This window comes from Chelonoidis abingdonii, chromosome 8 (genome assembly GCF_003597395.2).
Source record: "Chelonoidis abingdonii isolate Lonesome George chromosome 8, CheloAbing_2.0, whole genome shotgun sequence".
Classification (NCBI taxonomy): Eukaryota; Metazoa; Chordata; order Testudines; family Testudinidae; genus Chelonoidis; species Chelonoidis abingdonii.
Genome location: NC_133776.1, coordinates 15,242 through 37,238, shown reverse-complemented (window position 1 = coordinate 37,238; position 21,997 = coordinate 15,242). Strand labels below are relative to the sequence as shown.

Here is a 21,997-nt window from a genome sequence, read left to right as displayed (position 1 = left end):
GCCTTAAAGGGACAACCTTCCCTTCCAGAGAGCTGGACAAAGAGTTTCCCTTTCTTACTTCTGACTATCCAATGAACTAGTTTTAAAAGAACCCTCCAGCAAAATCAGTACCTAGTAAGACATAAAATCCTTTGTTATACTAAAATCTTTGGAACATATTTTTTTAAAAGTGGTGAAATTTCATAACCATGTCTCTTGTTATGGAATCACATAAAGTAAATTACTGTTCCCTTTTCTAAAAGCAATGAACACGTTATGAACACACTAAACCTCTCTGATTAATTTAAAATAATGTCTTTGTTTCAGTGAGTTAATATGTGTGTAAGGAGGCGCCCTGGCTCCCCGTCGCACCTGAGGGGAACAAGCCAGAAGCAGCCACCCAGGGCGGAGCCACTACCGCTATCCCCGCCCCGGAAGTCAAGGGCGGACAGGAAGTATAGAGCCAGGGCTCAGAGCTCAGTTCAGGCTGGCTGCTGAGAGGAATGGACATGGAGGCTTGAGCTCCTGCTTGGCCAGCCTACCTCAGGCCACTATCCAGAGGATGCTGGCCGGAGCTGCCCGGGCCACTATCAGAGGAACACTGGCGAGCTGCCTCGGCCACTATCCCGAGGAGCGTTGGCCTGACCTGCCCGCGCAGGTACCTCCAGGACCCCAGCCGCAAAGACCTGTGCCGGTTATCCGAGGAGCCACCGGACCCTACGCGTCCAGGTTTCTGAGGAACCCATGGTCTGGACCCGCCGAGGAAGGACAGGTACGGAGAAGGGGGATTGGAAGTGCCCGGGGGCAGCTGACCACAGTCAGGCCGCAGAGGCCCCGAGCCTATGGTCGTATGTATCGGCCACGATCCCTACTGATCCCCAGTCAGTGTGTTGGTGCGGATCCCCACTGACCGCCTTAGCGGCGACAGCCGCTACTAGGCCCGGGCTGGAACGCAGAGAGTGGTGGGCCTGCGTTCCCCTGCACCCTACCGGGTGGCAGTATCCCTCACCAGAGCTACAGTTTGTCTGTGCCCCCCCGGAGCAAGGGCAGAGCCCCCTGAACTGTTTGTCGTTCTGCCCGTGCTCCAAAGGGGAAGAGCCCCCTGAACTGTTTGTTGCTGCCTGCTGAGGGTTGGCTATAGACTTTTGTTTGCTAGCCCTATGCTGAGCCCTGGACTGTTTGCTGCCCGCCCTGTCTGAGGGCCAGGGCCTATAGACTTTTGTTTGCTCAGCCCTCGAGTACGGGAGCGGAGCGTGAGCTGTCGGTGCCTGGAAGAGCACCTCTGGCTCCCTCACACCTGAGGGACAGGGCCCGAACGCACCGCTTACAATGTAGTAATCTGGAATGCTGGCTTAAGGTTTGAGTACATTTAAAATATAAATTCAGCTTAGAATACTGATTAAGAAATGTAAAACAAGAAGAGCTGCATCCATTATATTATATGTATTCAGCAGGACAGCTGATTCACACTTACTCGAAGTTGTTTTGCAAATAAATCTCTGACAAACTTCAGGGCATATCAAAAAACCTGTGACTGACATTTTTCTTCCAAATTTAGTGCTTTTAATTAGGTACTTTCTTCATGTCCATTCTGCATGAGGAGAGGTATGGAGTGGTCTGCGGGGAACTGTGACTCTCTGCCACCATGAGGCAGGCCGGGCATCTCATTATCCTTTGCTGTCTCGTCCCTCCTCCCCCTCCCCCACCAGGCTGTGAGCTTGGGCTGCCATCCGGCATAGGGGCACCAGTTTAATAATACTGCGTGGGGCCCCATAAATCCTAAGGATGGCCCTGGGCACCTGCCCTGGGCTGTATGGGGCTGGCATGGTGGTTGCATAGCCCCGCGTGCAGACAGGGTCCCTGAGCTGGGTGTTTGGATGCAGTGGCATCATATATTGCTGTTGCTCAAGTCTGCTTTCCATTAGCAATTGCCTCATCTCTCGACACCTCATGACTTTGAATAGTCCAAACCAATTTATATATGGTGCTTCAGCTGGGCTAACTGCCCAAAGCTGAGTGAAGTTGGGGGGGAGGAGATCATATCGCAAATTTGATGAAAACTGGGAGTAGGTTAAATAGAGTTTATTGGGGTGCTGGAAAAATTTTTATAAGAGGAGGTGCTGGTAGAAACTATGTATTTGGTGTTTGTTATTACCACTTCAAGCCAAGGGATGCAGCAGCACCCTTAGTTCCAGCGCCACTGAGATTGTCAAAAAGCCACAATTCCAAATCAGGCCAACTTTGATTAAAAGCCCATAGTGGTTAAAAAGCAACACAAAGGTGTAACCCCCACACCTCCTGGGTGTGGTGTTCTGTCCCATCAAGTGGCACCAAGACCACTTAAAGAGAGAGAAATGCTCCAGCTGCCCCCTCCCCCAATGATTGAGGTCTGTCAGTGTTACAAGTGGGGGCTTGTCCGGGATTTCAACTGGGCAGGCTTTGAAGTTCAGGATGTGCTTCCTCAGCTAGGGGAAGACCACAGACTCTAGTGAGGTACGAAGGCACCCAGGCAGGTTTATTGTCAAACAAAGCACAGTAGTTTCCTTTAGACTCTACAAGACATACTACAAATATGTGCCCCCTGGCAATGGACACAGCTTAGTCAGTGGCGGGACACTCCACTGCCTCCTAGGCTGGATAATGTGCAGTTCCAGACCTATTCTTATACAGATGCAGAACAAATTACTCATCCCTCCTGATGTATTGAGGTGCAGCCCCTTTACTCATTAGGGTGCTGCTTCTGCCATTACATGTTGGTTCAAACAAATCTATCCATCATGTTGTCCTTTTGACCCTGTCTTTAAGATGCACCTGCCTGTTCCTTGTTATCTCTGTGGAGTGTTCTGATGCCATCTTGGCACAAGTTCCTCTTATTAGCACTTATGTGTGGATGCACCTGCTTTTAGCAACCCTCTTCTGGCCAACTTCTGTGAGTGGGGCCTGCCTCTCGCTCACAGCCCAGCTTTTGCTCAGCAATGCCTGGAAGTACTTTGGTTCAGGATTCAGACCTCAGACTGGGTCTCTGACATAAGAGTTTATGTTTCAGGGCTTCATCTTACTACGGATGTGACATTCAGGGCTTCATCTTACTACGGATGTGACATTCAGGGCTTCATCTTACTACAGGTGTGACATTCCCCTCTGGTTTTGTCTGGACCAATGATCTGCTAGGTCACTCCAATCCTTGACTCGTGAAGCCAGCCTTACCCTGCACTGCTGTGAGAACCCCCACTCCTGAGCTGTTCACGCACAGCCTTTGGCATGTAAGCTGCTCCCAGCTACTTGCAACCGAATGACACTAGCCAATATCTCTGGTCCCCGACACAACCCTAGGAACCTCTGCCTTGCAGTGTCCAGTTATACCTGCTGGACGCTGCAAGCTTATATAAGTTCATCAAAGAAATTGATATGTATCAGGCTTGTTATCCCAAGGGGAGTCTCTGACGTACTTCAAACCAAACACACTGCTTCAGGTAGAATAAACAAACAGATTTATTAACTATAAAGAGAGATTTTTAAGTGCTTATAAGTCAAAACAGAACAAGTCAGATTTGGTCAAATGAAATAAAAGCAAAATGCATTCTAAGCTGATCTTAATACTTTCAATGTCCTTACAAACTTAGATGTGTCTCACCACAGGAAAAACAACAAGGAGTACTTGTGGCACCTTCGAGACTAATAAATTTATTTGGCCATAAGCTTTTGTGGGGTAAAACCCACTTCATCAGATGCATGGAGTGGAAAATACAGTAGGCAGGTATAAATACACAGTACATGAAAAGGTGGGAGTTCCTTACCAAGTTGGGGGGTCAGTGCTAATGAGACAATTCAATTAAGGTGGAAGTGGGCTAGTCTCAACAGTGGACAAGAAGGAGTGAATACTAAGGGAGGAAAAGTCACTTTTGTAGTGCTAATGAGGCCAATGTAATCGAGGTGACCCATTTCAAACAGTTGACAAGAAGGTGTGAGTATCAGCAGAGGGAAATTAGTTTTTGTAGTGACCCATCCACTCCCAGTCTTTATTCAGGCCTAATTTGATGGTGTCCAGTTTGCAAATTAATTCCAGTTCTGCAGTTTCTCGTTGGGGTCTGGTTTTGAAGTTGTTTTCTTGAAGAATTGCCACTTTTAAGTCTGTTATTGAGTGTCCAGGGAGACTGAAGTGTTCTCCTACTGGTTTTTGAATGTTGTAATTCTTGATGTCTGATTTGTGTCCATTTATATTTTGTGTAGAGACTGTCTGGTTTGGCCACTGTACATGGCAGAGAAGCATTGCTGGCACATGGTAGCATAGATCACATTGGTAGATGTGCAGGTAAACAAGCCCCTGATGGTTTGCCTGATGTGGTTATGTCCTATGATGGTGTCCCTTGACTAGACATGCAGACAGAGTTGGCAACAGGGTTTGTTGCAGGGAGTGTTTCCTGGGTTAGTGTTTTTGTTATGTGGTGTATAGTTACTGGTGAGTATTTGCTTGAGGTTGGGTGGCTGTCTGTAAGCGAGGACAGACTTACCACACAGGCTGACTGCTCTTCAACCAGGCTCTCCCCTTTGATCGCTGCTTCAGTTGCTTGGTGGTGGTGGTGGTGTCTGTAGATGTAGGTGGAAGAGAGAGAGCCAACATGGCAAGTGTCGATCCCTTTTATCATGTCTTTTCTTCCCTCTTGGCTTTGCCCCCCTTCAGAGTCAAGTGAGCGTTACTGAGTCTCTCCAAGCAAGGTTGAGCAATTCCTGTGGTGTGACCTCATGCAGATGAGTTACTGCATTGTAGCTCCCTTGCTGGACAATGGCTGTTGATGGGTTGATTGACACCCCACCCAGGCATTGGTTACTTTCCTTGCTGTTACTTCTGGGGAGTTAATATGTGGCTGCTTCCCCAACTTACAGCATGTTTTGATGACAACCATACTACACAATTCTCAAAACGTCATATGCATTAATGATATACATATATGGATAGAGAAATGACTTTCAGCAGATCATAACCTTTCTCTTCATACCTTACAAGGCATGCTTTATACATCAGATCATGATTAGATGAAAGTGAGGAATACATGGGGTTACAGCATGCTCCCCCAAGGTATAGAACAGTGGTTCCCAAACTTTTTGGCATCATATCCCCTTCTTAATTTTTGAGAAACCGTCACACCGCCTACCTTTCCTTTACCATCATCCAAACCCCACTGATCCTTGTCCCCTAACCGCGCCTTCTCGGGAACCCCACCACTGACCACCCCCTCCCGAGACCCCACTCCCTATCCTGCCCCCCCTGCTCTTTGTATCCTGACTGCTCTGACCCTTATCCCCCACACCCTGACAGGCTCCCCAGGACTCCCATGCCTATCCAACCCCCCGTGCTCCCTGTCTCCTGACCGCCCTCTGAGAACCTCTGCCCCATCCAACCACTCCCTGTCCCCTGACTGCCCCCCGGGACCTCCTGCTCTTTATCCCCCCCCCCACTCCCCATCCCCTTACCAGGCCGCTCAGAGCAGCAGGACTGGCTTATTGGAAAGCCTAGGAGGTGGGCGGGCACAAGCACCATCATCTCATCCACGCATTGAGACCCTGCAGTTCTCCCTGTCTAACTGGCCCTGCGCTTGGAACTGGAAGCATTTCAGAGAATGCTACCGTGGAGGTCCTGGAGTTCAGTCTCTTACCTAGCAGCCTAAATTTTACCTCCAGGACTTAGAAGATGCTAGAGCTAAAAGCTACAGAAATACTATAAAAGTGAACATAGAATTTACTTAAAACTAACAATTAAGAACTAACAATGATGAACTAACAATGCACAAGCTGCCCTTGTATTGTCCCCCCCTTAATCTACTCAACTTTCACCAGCATTATTTTCGCACATAATTTAGGTGAAACATTAGACTTTAACTCAGAGTAAAGTCTTTTTTCATTCTAAAATCTCAATTTGGGGGCAAGGGGTGTCACTTTTTATATAGGAGCCTTTCTGTACAGCTTCAGAGGACCTCCCGCAGGCAAGCCACGGAAGGCAGCCTGCCTGCCATGCTTGGGGCGGAAGAATTCCTAGAGCCACTCCTGAGCTGAGCACAGTAGGCAAGTCTGTAAAAATGCAGATACACTCTTTGAGCATGAAAATTGAGTAAAATGAGCTTGCAAATGGCTACTGGGGGCCTTCAGTTACTTCATGTTTTTAAGGAAAAAGGTGTGATAGGTATATCCATATTTTTGTGTGTACATCCTGTGTGCCCAGCTGTGAGAATGTGTCTATAAAGGCCAAATTCCACACTTGGCTGTGCAAGGTTGTCACCTATTCAAGGCCAATAGTAGCCATCAGAGGGGAGACTTTATCCCTAATTAATTTTCATTCATACTTCCCTCTACCTTGCTTTATAGTTTTAGGAATGATTGACAGTGTTTTGCTCTCTTTGATGGGCAAGACTTGTTCTTGTAATAAACCTTCTGTCCATTTCAGGGTCAAAGTTACTGATCCCATGGCAACTGATGTTTCTAATAGTCCAAGTCTGTGACTTTGCCCAGATGTCATTCAGTTCTGGCAACTGGAGTGAACTTAGGATGTCAGCCAAGACCTTTTGGGGGATTCTTGCCCTGCTCCGAATTTTCTGGTGTCTTCTTCCTCAGACAGGTTACCTTCATCCTGATGAATTCTTCCAATCACCTGAGGTCATGGCAGGTAAATTTTGCTGCATTTGCGCATGGTTATTTTTCGAAATCCAGGTTATATTAATTCTCTACATTCTAGGAGTTTAAGCAGGAAACGTTACATTATTTACATTAGCAGATGTAAAAAGGCAGCATTGTTGAGCAGTTGGCTGTCACACTGACAGGCAGTGTGACTCTGAGCAGGTAATTGAACCTCTCTGCTTCAGTTTTCCCACCTGTAACATTAGAATAATATAGTACTTGCTACCTCACCAGAACAATATACTCTGAGGCTAAAATCATTAATGTTTATAAAGTATGTAATTGTACAGCTGGATTCTGATTGGATTATTGTGCTATTCTGATTATGTGAGAATATACACAAACACAACAGTCCACAGATGGCCCTCTGTACTGGTCTTCAATCTATAAACAGCAAATCTGCCTATTGCTCCTAAGATCTCCAAAGTGGAGGACAGGATCTGGTCCAAGAGTTGAACTGCTTGATAATAGTGACCATAATGTAATTTAATTTAACATCCTTGTGGGGGGCAAAATGCCAAAGAAGCCCACCACTGTAGCATTTAACTTCAAAAATGGGAACTACATAAAGATGGGGAAGCTATTTAAACAGAAATCAAAAGGAATTGTCACAAGAATGAAATTCCAGGAAGCTGCATGAAAACTCTTTAAAAACACCATAAGAAGGGCTCAAATTAAATGTATACTCCAAATCTTAAAAAAAGGAGGACCAAAAGAAAATGCTTCCATGGCCAAACAACAGAATAAAAGAGGCAGTTAGAGGGAAAAGGGCATCGCTTAAAAATTGAAAGTCAGATCCTACTGAGGAAAATAGAAAGGACCACAAACTCTGGCAAGTCAAGTGTAAAAGTATAATTATGCAGGCCAAAAAAGAATCTGAAGAGCAATTAGCAAGACACACATAAACTAACAGACCAAAAAAAAATAAAAATTCAATACATCACAAGCAGGAAATCTGCCAAACAATCAGTGGGGCCACTAGACAATCATAACATAAGAACGGCCGTACAGGTTCAGACCAAAGATCCATCTAGCCCAGTATCCTGTCTACCGACAGTGACCAATGCCAGGTGGACCTAACAGGCAATGATCAAGTGATCTGTCTCCTGCCGTCCATCTCCATCCTCTGACAAACAGAGGCTAGGGACACCACTCCTTACCCATCCTGGCTAATAGCCATTAATGAATTTAACCACCATGAATTTATCCAGTTCTCTTTTAAACGCTGTTATAGTCCTAGCCTTCACAACCTCCTCAGGTAAGGAGTTCCACAAGTTGACTGTGTGTTGCATGAAGAAGAACACTCAAGGAAGATATAGCCATTGCAGAGAAGCTAAATGAATTATTTGCATCTGTCTCTCCACTGCAGAGGGTGTGGGAGAGATTCCCACAACTGAGCCATTCTTTTTAGGTGAAAGATATGAGGAACTGTCCCAGATTGAGGTGTTACAGGAGGTTTTGGAACAAATGGATAAATTAAACATTAATAAGTCACCAGGACCAAATAGTGTTCAATCTAAGAGTTCTAAATGAACTCACATATGTGACTGCAGAGCTACTAACTGTGGTATATAAACCAATTTCTTAAATCAGCTTCTGTACCAGATGATTGGAGGATAACCAATGTGATGCCAATTTTTAAAAAAGGCCCCAAAGGCTATCCTGACTATTACAGACTGGTTAACCTAACTTCAGTATCAGGCAAATTGATTGAAACTATAATGAAGAACAGAATTATCAGATGCATAGATGAACACGGTTTGTTGGGAAAGAGTCAGTATGGGTTATGTAAGGGAAATTGTGCCTCACTAATCTATTAGAATTCTTTGAGGGGTTCAACAAACACATGGAAAGGGGTGATGCAGTAGTGTAGTAGGGTGGCTGCCCCGCTCCTGGGTAAAAGGGATTAAAAGCAGTGAGAGCAGCTGAGTGAGTAGCTGATCACAGATGTGGCCAGCTCAGTCAGGGCCCAGCTGGCCCTGATAAGAGGGCTGTGGGCCAGGAGCTGTAGGAGTCTCACTCTAACCCTGGAGTGGGAAGGGCTAGCTGCCTGGGAGCAAGGTACTTGAAGCAGGGCAAGGGCATTTGTTGAAGGCCTATGAAGGTACTGGGGCTACAGAGGTGCAGCCTGGGAATAGGCAGAGGCAGCAGGTCCTAACCCCTTGCCAATGAGGTGTGGCCATTACAGACTGCAGTCTGCCCCAGTGAACGGGGGCTAGATGATGACTGTCAGTAGCCTCTGAGGCAAGGTGAGTTTAGAGGGTTGGAGGTTCCCGTGGGAGGGGAGACCCAGAGTGTGGGGGTACTGCAGTGGGCAGAACCCTGAGGAAAAGGGCACTGGGATCCAGGAGGGATGTGGGGGCCAGTGGCAGGTGAGACACCAGTCAGTAGGAGGTGCTCTGTATGCTGGAGAGCTAATTCACAGATGACCAGCAGGAGGTGCCATGCCAGTGAGTCTTCACTTTGCTACAAGTAGATATAGTGTACTTGGACATTCAGAAAGCCTTTTACAAGATCCTTCACCAGACGCTATTAAGCAAAGTAAGCAGTCATGGGAAAAGAAGGAAAGTCATCTCATGGATTAGTAACTGGTTAAAAGACAGGAAACAAAGCATAGGAATAAATGGTCAGTTTTTAGAATGGAGAGTGGTGAATAGCAGTGTCCTCCAGTGATCTGTACTGTTCAACATATTTATAAATGATCTGGATAAAGGAGTAAATAGTGAGGTGGCAAAGATTGCAGACGATACAGTATAGTTAAGTCTAAAGCAGACTGCAAAGAGTAACAATGGTGATCTCACAAAACTGGGTGTATGGGTAACAAAATGGCAAATGAAATTCAAAGTTGATAAATGGAAAGTAATGCACACTGGAAAATACAATCCCAACTCTAAATACAAAATTATGTGATCTAAATTAGCAGTTACCATTTAAGAAAGAGATCTTGAAGTCATTGTGGATAGTTCTCTGAAAACATCTGCTTAATGTGCAGCGAAAGTCTAAAAAGCTAACAATGTGAGGAACCATTAGGAAAGGGATGGATAATAAGATAGAAAAGATCACAGTGCCACCATATAAATCCATTTTATGTCTACACCTTTAATACAGTGTGCTGTTCTGGTTCCCCCTCCCCCTGCCCCCTATATCAACAAAGATATATTGGAAATGGATAAGGTGAAGAGAAGGGCAACAAAAATGATTAGGTGTATGGAACAGTTTGCCAGAGAGATTAAAAAGACTGAATATTCAGCTGGGAAATAAGAAGACTAAGGGTGGGGAAGGGGTGTGGTAGAAGTCCATAGAATTGTGAATGGTCTAGAGCAGGGGTAGGCAATTTATGGCACGCATGCCGAAGGCAGCACATGAGCTGATTTTCAGTGGTGCTCACGCTGCCCAGGTCCTGGCCACTGGTCCGGGGAGCTCTGCATTTTAGTCTAATTTTAAATGAAGATTCTTAAACATTTTAAAAACCTTATTTACTTTACATACAACAATAATTTAGTTATATATTATAGACCTATAGAAAGAGACCTTCTAAAAACATTAATATATTCCTGGCATGCGAAACCTTAAATTACAGTGAATAAATGAAGACTTGGCATGCCACTTCTGAAAGGTTACCAACCCCTGGTCTAGAGAAAGTGAATAAGAAAGTGTTATTTACCCCTTCACATGACACAAGAACTTAATAAAATTAATAGGCAGGACACATAAAACAAACAAAAGGAAGTAATTCTTCACACAATGCACAGCTGTCGGGCTTGATGCAGCAAATATTGAGTGAAATTCTATATACTTAGTTAAGAAAGTAGTCAGATTAGGTGATCACAGTGGTCCCTTCTGGCCTTAAAAATCTCTGAATTCTTCAGGTTGTCTGTATGCAGAACACCTATTGAAGCTAATGGATATTCTGCATGTTGCGTGACTGTAGCATTGGAACCTAATTCTATTATCTAGGAATTGTAATTGATTAATAACAAAGCTATGTCTAGTATATTTATATAAAATGGGCAGGTTGTTTGAAAATATTTTGAGAACTGAACTTTCCATTTGAACATTTTAAAATTAATAATACTTAGCCTTCATATCATATTTTTCATCTACAAAAAGCACTATACAAGTACCAACAAATCCTCACAACCCCCATGTAAGGTGGGTTCTGTATGTATTATAATTAAGGATATGATTTTTTTTATGGAGGTCATGGATTCTGTGACTTTAACAGACCTCTTGAGTTCTTCAGCTTCTGCTCTGGCTGCAGGAGCAGCCCTCACTGCAGGAACAGCAGCTGGGGCTGGAACAGTGGCAGCCCTTAAGGCTGGAGCAGCGGCAGAGAGCTGGAGAGCCCCCAGGGCCAGAGCAGTAGCCAGGACTGGAGCAGCCCGAGCAGTCATGGCTGAGTCAGTCCCCAGGGCTGGAGCAGCGTCTGGAGCTAGAGCAGCCCCCATGGCCGGAGCAGGCCTTAAGGCTGAAGCGGCCCCCACGACCGGAGCAGCTGCCAGGGGTAGAGCAGCTCAGATGGTAGAAGTTTTTATTTTGGGCACAGGAAGATCTGATTTCTCTTTCTGTTCTCACCATGAAGTTCTAAATAGCCATGGTGGACAACATAATAACTACTCTGAAGTCCTAGATGGTTATAGTTTTGTTACAGTATTATTGTCCACTTAACTATGCTGCTTCTCACAGCAAACTGTATTTTTAATGCATGTATATTGGTCAATTTACCAAAATGTGTAATCTGCTTTTCTTCTCCCCCCGCAGGAGATATTTTAGACCTACAAGTCTATTATCCCTGGGAATTCCTTTCCAATTCTCCTTGTAGAACAGTTGTGTTCCCATTAATTACATCTGGCATTACCTACTGGATGATCAAGTCTTTGCAACAGCTGGGCATGTGGTCAAATGGCATCAACAGCTACACCCTTCTTGTGTCACCTCGCCTTCTCCTCACCACCTTTTCTTTCATACTTGACTATAGCGTGTATTGGCTAGCTCCTTTCTGGGGTGCAGATCGGTGGAACGCCCTGGTTCTGCTTGCTGGGTCCTATGTCACACTAGTATTTTACACAAGAACATTTACTAACACACTTGAAGGACTTCTGTTTGCCCTGCTGATGGTACTAGTATCTCCAAAAGCAGTTGGTTATGGAACAGACATCAGCCAAGCGAAACCTACCCGTAGCAGTCTCATAGGGATTATAACAGTTGCTGGGTTTTTCAACAGGCCAACTTTTCTGGCATTTGCTTTAATGCCACTGCTTTACTGGGCAGTTTTAAATGCCACTACTCAGCACAGCATTAAAACTATTGCAAACCACCTCTTGAAGCTTGTTTCAAGCACAGCTTTCACTGCCATCATCTTCACAGCAGCTGACACGTTATATTTTACCTCCATTGGATCAGAGATTAGCCTATACAGCATTAAAAGGAATGGCCTGTTAAGCACCATAGCTCAAATAAATCAGAATATAATAGTGACCCCTTTTAATTTTCTCTGCTATAATCTTAATCCCTATAATCTTGCACAGCATGGGATTCACCCAAGATTTACTCATTTTGCAGTCAATGGGATAATGCTCTTTGGGATCCTGCACATTCTGGCCATCAGCATTGGTTTAAAAATGCTGAAAGTAAACATCCATCTATCATGGATCAGACTACATAATCATAGGCCACCTACAATGTTAGTGCTTGCCAAGGGCAATCCAACATTATTATTATTATTCTATTTTGTTCCTTTGGCATTCCTTTCCCTATTCAACCACCAAGAACCTCGATTCCTCATTCCTCTTATTTTACCACTAGTCCTATTGATCACACCACAGAATAGAACCCTGAAGTGGAAACCTATCATTATTATTTTCAATGTTCTTGGTGCCCTTTTGTTTGGGTGCTTACACCAAGGAGGGCTGATCCCATGCCTGTCTCATTTAGAACAGCTCATACATTCTACAGAGTCCCTGAACCATCCAGCACACTATATTCTACTCTTTGCTCACACTTATATGCCTCCCAGGTTTCTGCTCAGTATCAATAAGAGAGACCCATTAGTAGAAATAATTGATATGGCTGGAACTGAAGGTAACACCCTCTGCCAAACACTGGGACAATTAGCAAACAACATTGCCTGTGGGACTAGAGAGACTGATAAAGAAAGAACTTGTCATTTTTTTGTTATAATCCCTGGTACAGTCAGAACAACAATACAAAAATGTGGGGTTTTGTTCAAGAATGAGACGTTAATATTTCCACACTTGACAATGGAAGATCCACCACAAATATCCTTTCTATTCAGTGAAAAATGGAAAAGTCAGTTAGGACTATACATCCTTCAGATAGACAGAAATGAACAGAGCATTTAGTTATTAGAGGATTTATGTTTCACTTTTTAATTGTATTTAGTTCTGGTGAAAGTTGCTGGATCAACAGTCCTGGAGATGGATGTTCTCTCCCTTTATTCACAGACATGAATACAGCACAAGCAGTGGGAGTGCAAACTTCCCCATATTGTCCCCCCCGCCACTATTACCCTCACCAGTGTTCCTTAGCCTTGTTCTGGATGGATGCTATCTAAGTGTGAGGTCGTTCAATCTCCAGCATTGTTTTTACGCCAGGATAATTTTCCTGCTGGGAGAGGACTAAATCAGAGAAAAAAGGCTGAAGTTCTCTGCACAAAACTTTCCAGATGGTTTTGGGTCAGTTCTTCTCGTGTCAGGTATAATGTTTTGTTTTTTGATTTCTTTTATTATATCTCTTTGGATTATACTTTTTATTTATATGCATTAATGCTACAGCTAAGCATTCAGGGCCTCCTCCCAGTAGTTACAGAAGGCTCCAGTCATGATATAGAATTCATCTTTATGAGCACCTCAGTTACAGGATTGTGCATGATCAGATATATCCTCTCAAGGGATTGTATCATGTCCTTGAAAAAGGAGTGGGATTAGTTTCATTGTCTAGTAATGTCTAATGTTTTATCACTAGCAGGTCAGATCCTAGGATTGGAAACCCCAGGTTCAATTCCCAAACCAGCCACTGCTTAGTCTTACTGTTCATTTAGCTTTTCCTGCTACAGGGCCATTTATCTGTGGAAACAATATTTTAAATTGCCTTTCTATTAGGAGTGGATCTGAACTTGAACCCTGGATCCACAGATCCCTGAACTACAGTGAGGGGAATTGCAGAAGTTGAACCAAGATCTGGATAGAAATTTCACAGGTGACCCCATTTGGGTACAGGAGTTTGGTTCTGGGCATTATGGACAAACACTTCCAGACTTCAGGGAAATATTAATCCTGATCCAAATCTTGTATGTCAAGCCTGTCTCTTTCAGATGAACCTGCCAGTGATAAATGGGACTTGTTCAAATGCCAGTCATACTGCACGAAGGGCATGGTACATACAGTTTCAGATCTTAAATGCCAATTTTACAAGGAGACCAAATAATGGACTATGAAGATAGTTTATGAGGCCAAGTCCCACTATCAAGAATTTATCATTGTTTGCCAGATTTCACAGAAGACGATGTCCGTGCTTGGCATTCTGATCAATGTAAATAGTTTTTGGTCTCTGCAAAGCACTTTATACTAAGGGGGAAAGCTGTTTTTCCTAATTGTGGAAATGCATGTATGTTATGTGTGTTTGTTTGCTTTGCTGTTTTATGTAACATTAGAAGAAGTCATGAAAACACCTTGATACTGTACTGTATTTTTCAGGTTAATTCTATTGTTGTTTTTAATGCTGCTACACGTTTCTGGAAAGCATCTTATAAACTCAGACTCATAGACTTAAAGGTCAGAAGGGACCAATATGATCATCTAGTCTGACCTCCTGCACAAAGCAGGCCACAGAATCTTACCCATCCACTTCTATAACAAACTCCTAACCTACGTCTGAGTTATTGAAGTCTTCAAATTGTGGTTTGAAGACCTCAAGCTGCAGAGAATCCACCAGCAAGTGACCCATGCCCCACGCTGCAGAGGAAGGCGAAAAACCTCCAGGGCCTCTGCCAATCTGCCCGGAGGAAAATTCCTTCCTGACCCCAAATATGGTGATCAGCTAAACCCTGAGCATGTGGGAAAGACTCACCAGCCAGCACTCAGGAAAGAATTCTCTGCAGTAACTCAGATCTCATCCCATCACAGACCACTGGGCATACTTACCTGCTGATAATCAAAGATCAATTGCCAAAATTAAGCTATCCCATCATACCATCCCTTCCATAAACTTATCAAGCTTAGTCTTTAACGCCAGACATGTCTTTTGCCCCCACTACTCCCCTTGGAAGGCTGTTCCAGAACTTCACTCCTCTAATGGTTAGAAACCTTCATCTAATTTCAAGTCTAAACTTCCGAGTGTCCAGTTTATGTTTTGTGTTATAGTTGGGAGGGGGAGTGTTGTACTAACTTTTCAGAACCATGTTTAATATTTCAGAACTTCCTTGGTGTTCATAGCAGAATTAAGTGAAGGCTCTTAGTAAAGAACTGTACTACTTTTCTATATCTTGGAATGTATATAACCTCCATCACCATAGTATCTGAAAGTCTTATAGCTCTCATTTGATGTAGTGAACTATTATTCTCCATGGTACACTGAAATCATGTGGCTTTTCTATGGTCACAGAGGCAGCCTGTGGCAGATCCAAGAACAGAACGCGGCTCTCCTTAGTGCCAATCTATCTCCTTAATCTCAAACCCATCTTTCCTTTCTTACCAGGTAGATCTTTGCTGTTTAGATGTGGGCCCGTATACCTTGCATATGTAAAATGCCTACTGACATCAAGTGGAGTTTTTAGGTGTGCAAAGAATGCAGGACATGCCTGTACGTGTGTCAGATTTAATCTTATTTCAATAGCACTCTTCATCTTGAAGCATACAAAATGTTATACAAATTAAGTATACACAGGAAATTCAGCTACTACTATAATGGACCATGATTACTCTTCAGCACACAGCAACATTACACAAATTAAAAACAGGTAGTGAGAAATAACATCTCCAACTGAAACTGTATGGGGAGAAAAGAGGTTAATAGATCTTTGTATTATGATGTATTGTCCATTAAGATAGCAACATACTGTTTTCTATAAGTCTTTCAAATAACACATTCTGAGGGCTATTTTAATACTGACATTTCTTTCTGCCCCCACCACAGTCAGGGCCTTGCTCTGGGCAAGTTATTTAATCTTTCTGTGACTCATTTTACCTATCTGTAAAGTGGGGTTAATACTTACCACATCCAACATTGTAAAGTTCTTTGAGATCTTCAGATGAAAGGGGCACTATAAATGCAAAGTATTACTATTGTATGTAAGATACCTGCTGTGACAGATATGGCAATTTACTGCAATATCTTTGGGAGATCTTACTCTATTAAGTATATGTAACATTGTGGGCCAGACACGTAAGTAATTCCATGGGGGTGGGTGAACATAGCTTCTCCAGGAACTAAGAACAGAGGGGGTGATTTGGAAAATTTACTCAGGTTGTAACCAGTGATGAGCTCCCAAAATCCTAAGGACTGGTTCCCTACCGGGTCGTCAGTGGCACTTAGGCGGCGGGGGAAGGTGTAGGGGGGTATCTTCACTCGCTCTGCGTTTTCAGCAGCATTTCAGTGACAGGTCCTTTACCCGGAGTGAGTGAAGACACCCCCCAGCCGCCGAAGTGCCGCCAAAGACCCAGTAGCGAACCACACTGTGAGTACAGTACAAGCCCCACGTGCCTGTCTCCCTCTCCACCCATCCGACCCCAACTCACATCCTGCCCCGGACTGCCCGCCTCAGAACCCGCAAGTTTCTCCTCTCCCCCCACCCCTCTGGGGGTAGCAGCAGCAGCCCGGGGCTCCAGGGGCTATTTAAAGGGCTGGGGCTCCCAAGCTTCTACTGCCCCGGCCCTTTAAATAGCTGCCAGAGCCCTGGAGAAGTGACAGATCTCCTGTGGCTATTTAAAGGACCGAGCAGCAGAGGCAGCTGGAACCCCAGCCCTTTAAATAGCCTCCAGAGCCCCCCACTACCTCTGGGCTTTGGGGCTATTTAAAGGGCCCGTGGCTCCCCTGCTTCTACTGACCCGGTCCTTTAAATAGCTGCTGGAGCCCTGGAGTAGTAGCGGGGCTCCGGTGGCTATTTAAAGGGCTGGGGCTGTAGAAGCAGTGGGAGCCCCGGACTTTTTAAATAGCCCCCAGAGCCCTGCAGCCCCGCCCCCAGAGCCCTGCAGCCCCACCCCCAGGGCTCCAGCAGTGGGGCTCTAGTGGCAATTTAAAGGGCCTGAGGCTCCAGCCCCTGCTGGGAGCCTCAGGCCCTTTAAACTGCCCCCTGGGGAAGCCGGGCCGCCCCTTTAGCAACTGGTTCTACACTGGCTTCTAAATTTAACAACCGGCTCTTGTGAACTGGCTCCAGCTCACCACTGGTTGTAACATCTCCAGAGTTACCACCACTAGGAGAGGCTCACATATATTGGTTCAAACTGGATTCTCTAGAGACCAGCAGACAAAGAGTAGAATTTTAGAGAAACAGCCTGAATTTAAACTGACTCGTGGCCTGCTTTCTGATCCAGCAAACTGATTATGGGGAAAGAACAATTTCATTCTGCCAATAAATTGCATATCTTATTTTACGCTTTCATGCCTATTGTGGCGATAATTATGACAATAAAAGAATTAAAGTTAGCTTAAGTCTGGTTAGGAAAATAATATACACCTCTACCCCGATATAACGTGACCCCATATAACATGAATTTAGATATAATGCAGTAAAGCAGTGCTCCAGGGGGACGGGGCTGCGTGCTCCGGTGGGTCAAAGCAAGTTCGATATAATGCGGTTTCACCTATAACGCGGTAAGGTTTTTTGGCTCCTGAGGACAGTGTTCTATCAGGGTAGAGGCCATGAGAATAAGTAGTATTACTTATTGCTTGTAGTGTGGGAAGGATGTTTGGTTCAAAAGGTAACCAATAAAATAAAGAGCTGCAGTAACAAACAAAAACTGTCTTAAACAAGCATAAACCTTCCTACTGTTCTGCTGATAAGCAAGGAGTGAGGAGGAGATAAGAAGGGAAGGTCTTGGAAGAAGGAAAATAGCAAGGATAAACTGCTTCAAATGGGATTTTTGCTCAAAATAGCAAATTAGCTGAAGGATATAAAGCGAGCCATGAACCTTGTGAGACCCTGCCTGATCATGCTGGAGTGCACTAGGATTAGATGATTTTTACTAAGGTCTGGTGTGTCTTTAAACTGATCAGATGCTTACAACTACTTTGTTACTGTACTGGATATAGTGACTGCTTATTTTTAGGTTGTTAGGCATGTTCAGAGCAATTGTATAAAATACCATATGGCCTTTGGACTTAATAAAGGAATTATAGTTAAATTACTGTCTGGTGGTTTCCCATATTATTGATTTCAAATATTATTGATAATTCTAACACATATTCTGGAAGATTGTGCAATGGGCACATTTTACAACTTTCAAAATACACTGTTACTGTCTTTTACTAGATGTCTATCTAGACTCTAGCACAATGTTACCCCAACCATGTTTTGCATATTTGAGAGGGAGGAAAAAAGGTATTGTGACGGGTTCGGTCAGAGATCCCCTTGGGACCATCACCTGATTTACTGAAACTACTTCTTAGCCTCCCTACTAGCTTGGGACTCCAAAACCCTGCCTTGTTGAGCCAGATATGCTAGCCAGCTTCAACACAGACCCAGGTGTATAAAAAGTAGGATTTAAGTGGTTTCAAGTAATCACAGAGCAAACTAAGTTACCAAGCAAAATAAAACAATAAAACACGCAAGTCCAAGCCTAATATATTAAGAAACTGAATACATGTAATTATCACCTTCAGAGATGTTCCAATAAGCTTCTTTAACAGACTAGACTCCCTCCTAGTCTGGGCCCAATCCTTTCCCTGGTACAGTCCTTGTTCCAGCTCAGGTGGTAGCTAGGGGATTTCTCATGACTGGACGCCTTTGTTCTGTTCCACCCCCTTTTATATCTTTGGCATAAGGTGGAAATCTTTTGTCTCTCGGGGTCCCCACCCCTCCTAAATGGAAAAGCACTAGGTTAAGATGGATTCCAATACCAGGTGACATGATGGCATGTCATTGTAAGGGCTCATTATTCATTACCCACAGGCTGATACCTTACAAGAGACCTTTTGCATACATCATATTCCAGTTACATTATATTTACACTCATATTTCCATAAACATATGGAGTGCAACATCACAGGTATATTCACCAATAAGCTTTTTCACTTGTATTTCGCTATGTTACTAAAAACCCATTCACATCTAAGAATGTGTGAAAACTAATCTGTTTGTCTAAGGAACAAATTCTGACATAGCTACTCAGAACTCAACAGGACTGAACTGGAAGCTTGGACTTGGTTAAGCCTGCAGAATTTGGTGTTATATGGATATTAGTATGAAATATGTAATTATGCTGCTACTAATATTAAACTGGACTTGAATAGCAGCCCAAGGTGCTCCGAGACTATGGTGGTGAGGGTAGTTGGAAAACTAGAAAAAAATAGAATGCATCTTCTTGAGATGGAAGCTTAAAAGATCTCTTAAAAGACAAGAAATGTGCAGTGAGTGAAAATAATAACCAAATTATATAAAAGGACACAATTCAAAGAGGAAACTAATGCCTACAATTCACTGTGTTTTAAAGCTTGGGGCTGACACAGGCCCTTCCCAGACTACGAAGAACACTGTGAAAGCTATTACTGTGTTTAAACACATTTATTACTAGCAGATTTCTAGTGCAGTTTTCCTTGTGATCAGTTTTTTTATTTTAATGTTTCCAGGGAATCACTTTATAAAGCAGTCCTCTAACACTCTACCGGAGTGTCAATAAGCAATGTGACCAGGATGCATTAAACCATAGATGTGTCACAATTTTTCCAGCACAAGGCAGGTGACATATCAAGTGACTGTAGTTAATCTGAAGTCTAGCTGAAAGGTGTGACTTTTCTGCTTCAATAAAAATGAATGTTATAGTGATTTCTGTATGCATATTAAGATCTTTGCGTTATTGTTATTCGTATTACCATAATGCCTTAGAACACCAAAGAGGAATCAGGTCTCCATTCTGTTAGATAGCATGTAGAAAGATAACAAACAATATAGGTCCTACCCTAGAAAGCTTGTAGTTTAGGTGTCAAATGGAATGTGACATATGGACAAACAGGGTGCGGGTAGTTGGAAAGATGTCATTCACCTAACCAATACTAGATGGGAATGATTTGTAAGCAAAGTTATGTTTTAAGGAGGGATTTAAAGGATAAAGATAAGGTGACAGCTTTGTCAAGTTTGACAGATTTTTTTTCCCCATGCATTGATGGTGGTGTAATAATTGGGTCTGAGCCCTAGCAGGCCCTTCTTTAATTGTTAGCCTAGCCTGGCAAGGTGAGACAGGCTATTCAGCTGTGCTCAGCCTGAGAAGGACCAGTGAAGAAGAAGGACCTGACCAGACCAACCAGATGTCGTCTCTGGAGAGGCGAGTTGAGATCCAAATCAACAGATGTTGTGGCCAACCTGTCAGCCCAAAGCAGGATAGGTCCATCAATGGCTATTAGCCAGGATGGCCAGAGATGGTGTCCCTAGCCTCTGTTTGCCAGAAGCTGGGAATGGGCAATAGGGGATGGATCACTTGATTACCCGTTCTGTTAATTCCCTCTGGGGCACTTGGCATTAGCCACCTGTAGGTTTCTTGCAATACAGCTGAATATAATCAAAGCAGCTAAATATACTGAAGATAAACCAGTGAATGCCCTATGGGCTACAAAACGCAGGAGGGACCAGACTTCCTGATCATGAAAGGAGTCCCAAAATGACTTATCTGAGATGATGAGCTCCCAAGCAGGTAGGAAGTGGAACAGGTGGTGTCCAAAAGGTGTGTGTGGGGGGAGAAGAGATAAAAGAATGGTCCAGCAGAGGAGCTGGAGGGAGAGGTTGTTTGATGCCCTCAACCAGATTGTCAAAATGATGGTCTTAGAGGATGATGATCCCCTTTTCTTGGCTTGGATCTTCTTCAAGGGTGCTCTGCAGATTTGGTGTGCATCTGTTGCAGGTGATACTGGAATGGTCAGGAGAACCATGTTGTTTGAAACTTGCTGAAATGTCTCTTTGTTGCAGGTACGTATATCCCCAGCGACTGCAATATTGCCCTCAAATCTTTAAGGGAGTGGAGCGGGGAGTCTGTATCACTGCTAAAGAGCCTTGGCCCTTCAAGGGGGAAGTCTTCCTCACTATTTTGCACGTCCCTCAGAAGGCCAGAATATTAGAATCAAGATGCTCGCCGCATAACTACTGCAGGGGGTAAGGATTATGAAACCTAGTCAGCGGCATTGAGTGGCTTGCAGAGAGGCAATAGACCCTTCAAAATGAGGACTTGAAATTGTTCCCTTTGCTCTTGCACCAGTTGTTCAATAAAATGAGTAAGCTGTTAAAATAATATTTTGCCATCAAGAACTGGTAGTTCTCAACCTGATATTGTAGAGCTGCTGACAAATACCATTTCCTATCCAGGAGATCTAGGTCGTGAGAGGAAGGGGATGTTCTTGGAAGGAGAGGCTCTGGAGAGTGCTTGATGATTTCTTTTGTTGAACACATCTATCTCCAGGGAATTGGGGGTGGATTGGTAGTAGTAGTATTCTATTCCCTTGGCTGGAATGTAATAGTTTTCATCTGACCATTTCCAAGTGGGTGGAATAGTGGCAGGTGTTTGCTAGTATGTGCAACAGTCTCTCATTGATGGGTATGGGGATCTTATCCTGGTGAGTAATATGTAAAATGTCCATCAAGAAATGTTAAGACTGCTGGACCTCCTCTGAAGGAATCTGGAGGGATTCTGCCCAATATTTCATTAAGTCCTGGAAGGCCCTAAATGCATCTGCATAGGAGGGCAATGATATCATTATTGCCTCATCTGTGGAGGATTTAGCCAAAGGGAGCAAACCTTCATTTGGTGAGTCTCAAGCCTCGTGGGTTGCCTGAGGTACTGAGGGAACACATGGTACTGGCAGGCAATCTTGTGATGCCTGTGACTATTGTGGTATCAGCAGGTGTACTTGTTGGTGTTTCTTCTGAGATACTATCCTCTAAAATTGTTTGCCATAATGTTCCCAGGGGATCCAGTAAGCCCACTGTGGAGGTGGATAGAAGGATCCCCAACAGTATTCGTGCCCGAGAGACCTAGGACATCTTCTGAGCTCTGGAAAGTCCTCCCCAAGGCACATTCCAAGAGAAATGTGGTGGAATGGTGTCAGCGGTCAGGGCAGCTAGGACCGACTGCACTGCCCTGGAACTTCCTGATTAATCACAGTGCCTGAGTGGCTGCAGCCTATTTTA

At 44.0% G+C, this 21,997-nt stretch overlaps 1 protein-coding gene across 1 annotated transcript; it reads left to right on the top strand.

Moving 5' to 3' along the window:
• Nucleotides 1–421: 421 nt before the first annotated feature.
• Nucleotides 422–14,337, top strand: PIGZ (phosphatidylinositol glycan anchor biosynthesis class Z). The gene is made up of 3 exons (XM_075069011.1): nucleotides 422–751; nucleotides 6,419–6,637; nucleotides 11,410–14,337. The coding sequence occupies exons 1-3, from the start codon at nucleotides 724–726 to the stop codon at nucleotides 13,008–13,010; spliced, it is 1,848 nt and encodes a 615-aa protein (XP_074925112.1). The 5' UTR covers nucleotides 422–723; the 3' UTR covers nucleotides 13,011–14,337.
• The last annotated feature ends 7,660 nt before the right edge of the window (nucleotides 14,338–21,997 follow it).

Excerpts from the sequence above, each read along its gene's own strand:
- PIGZ (XM_075069011.1), top strand. The coding sequence starts at position 724 with ATGGTCTGGACCCGCCGAGGAAGGACAG. Across the intron at positions 752-6,418 it reads GACCCGCCGAGGAAGGACAG|GGTCAAAGTTACTGATCCCA; the intron begins GTACGGAGAAGG and ends TGTCCATTTCAG. Across the intron at positions 6,638-11,409 it reads ATCACCTGAGGTCATGGCAG|GAGATATTTTAGACCTACAA; the intron begins GTAAATTTTGCT and ends CTCCCCCCGCAG.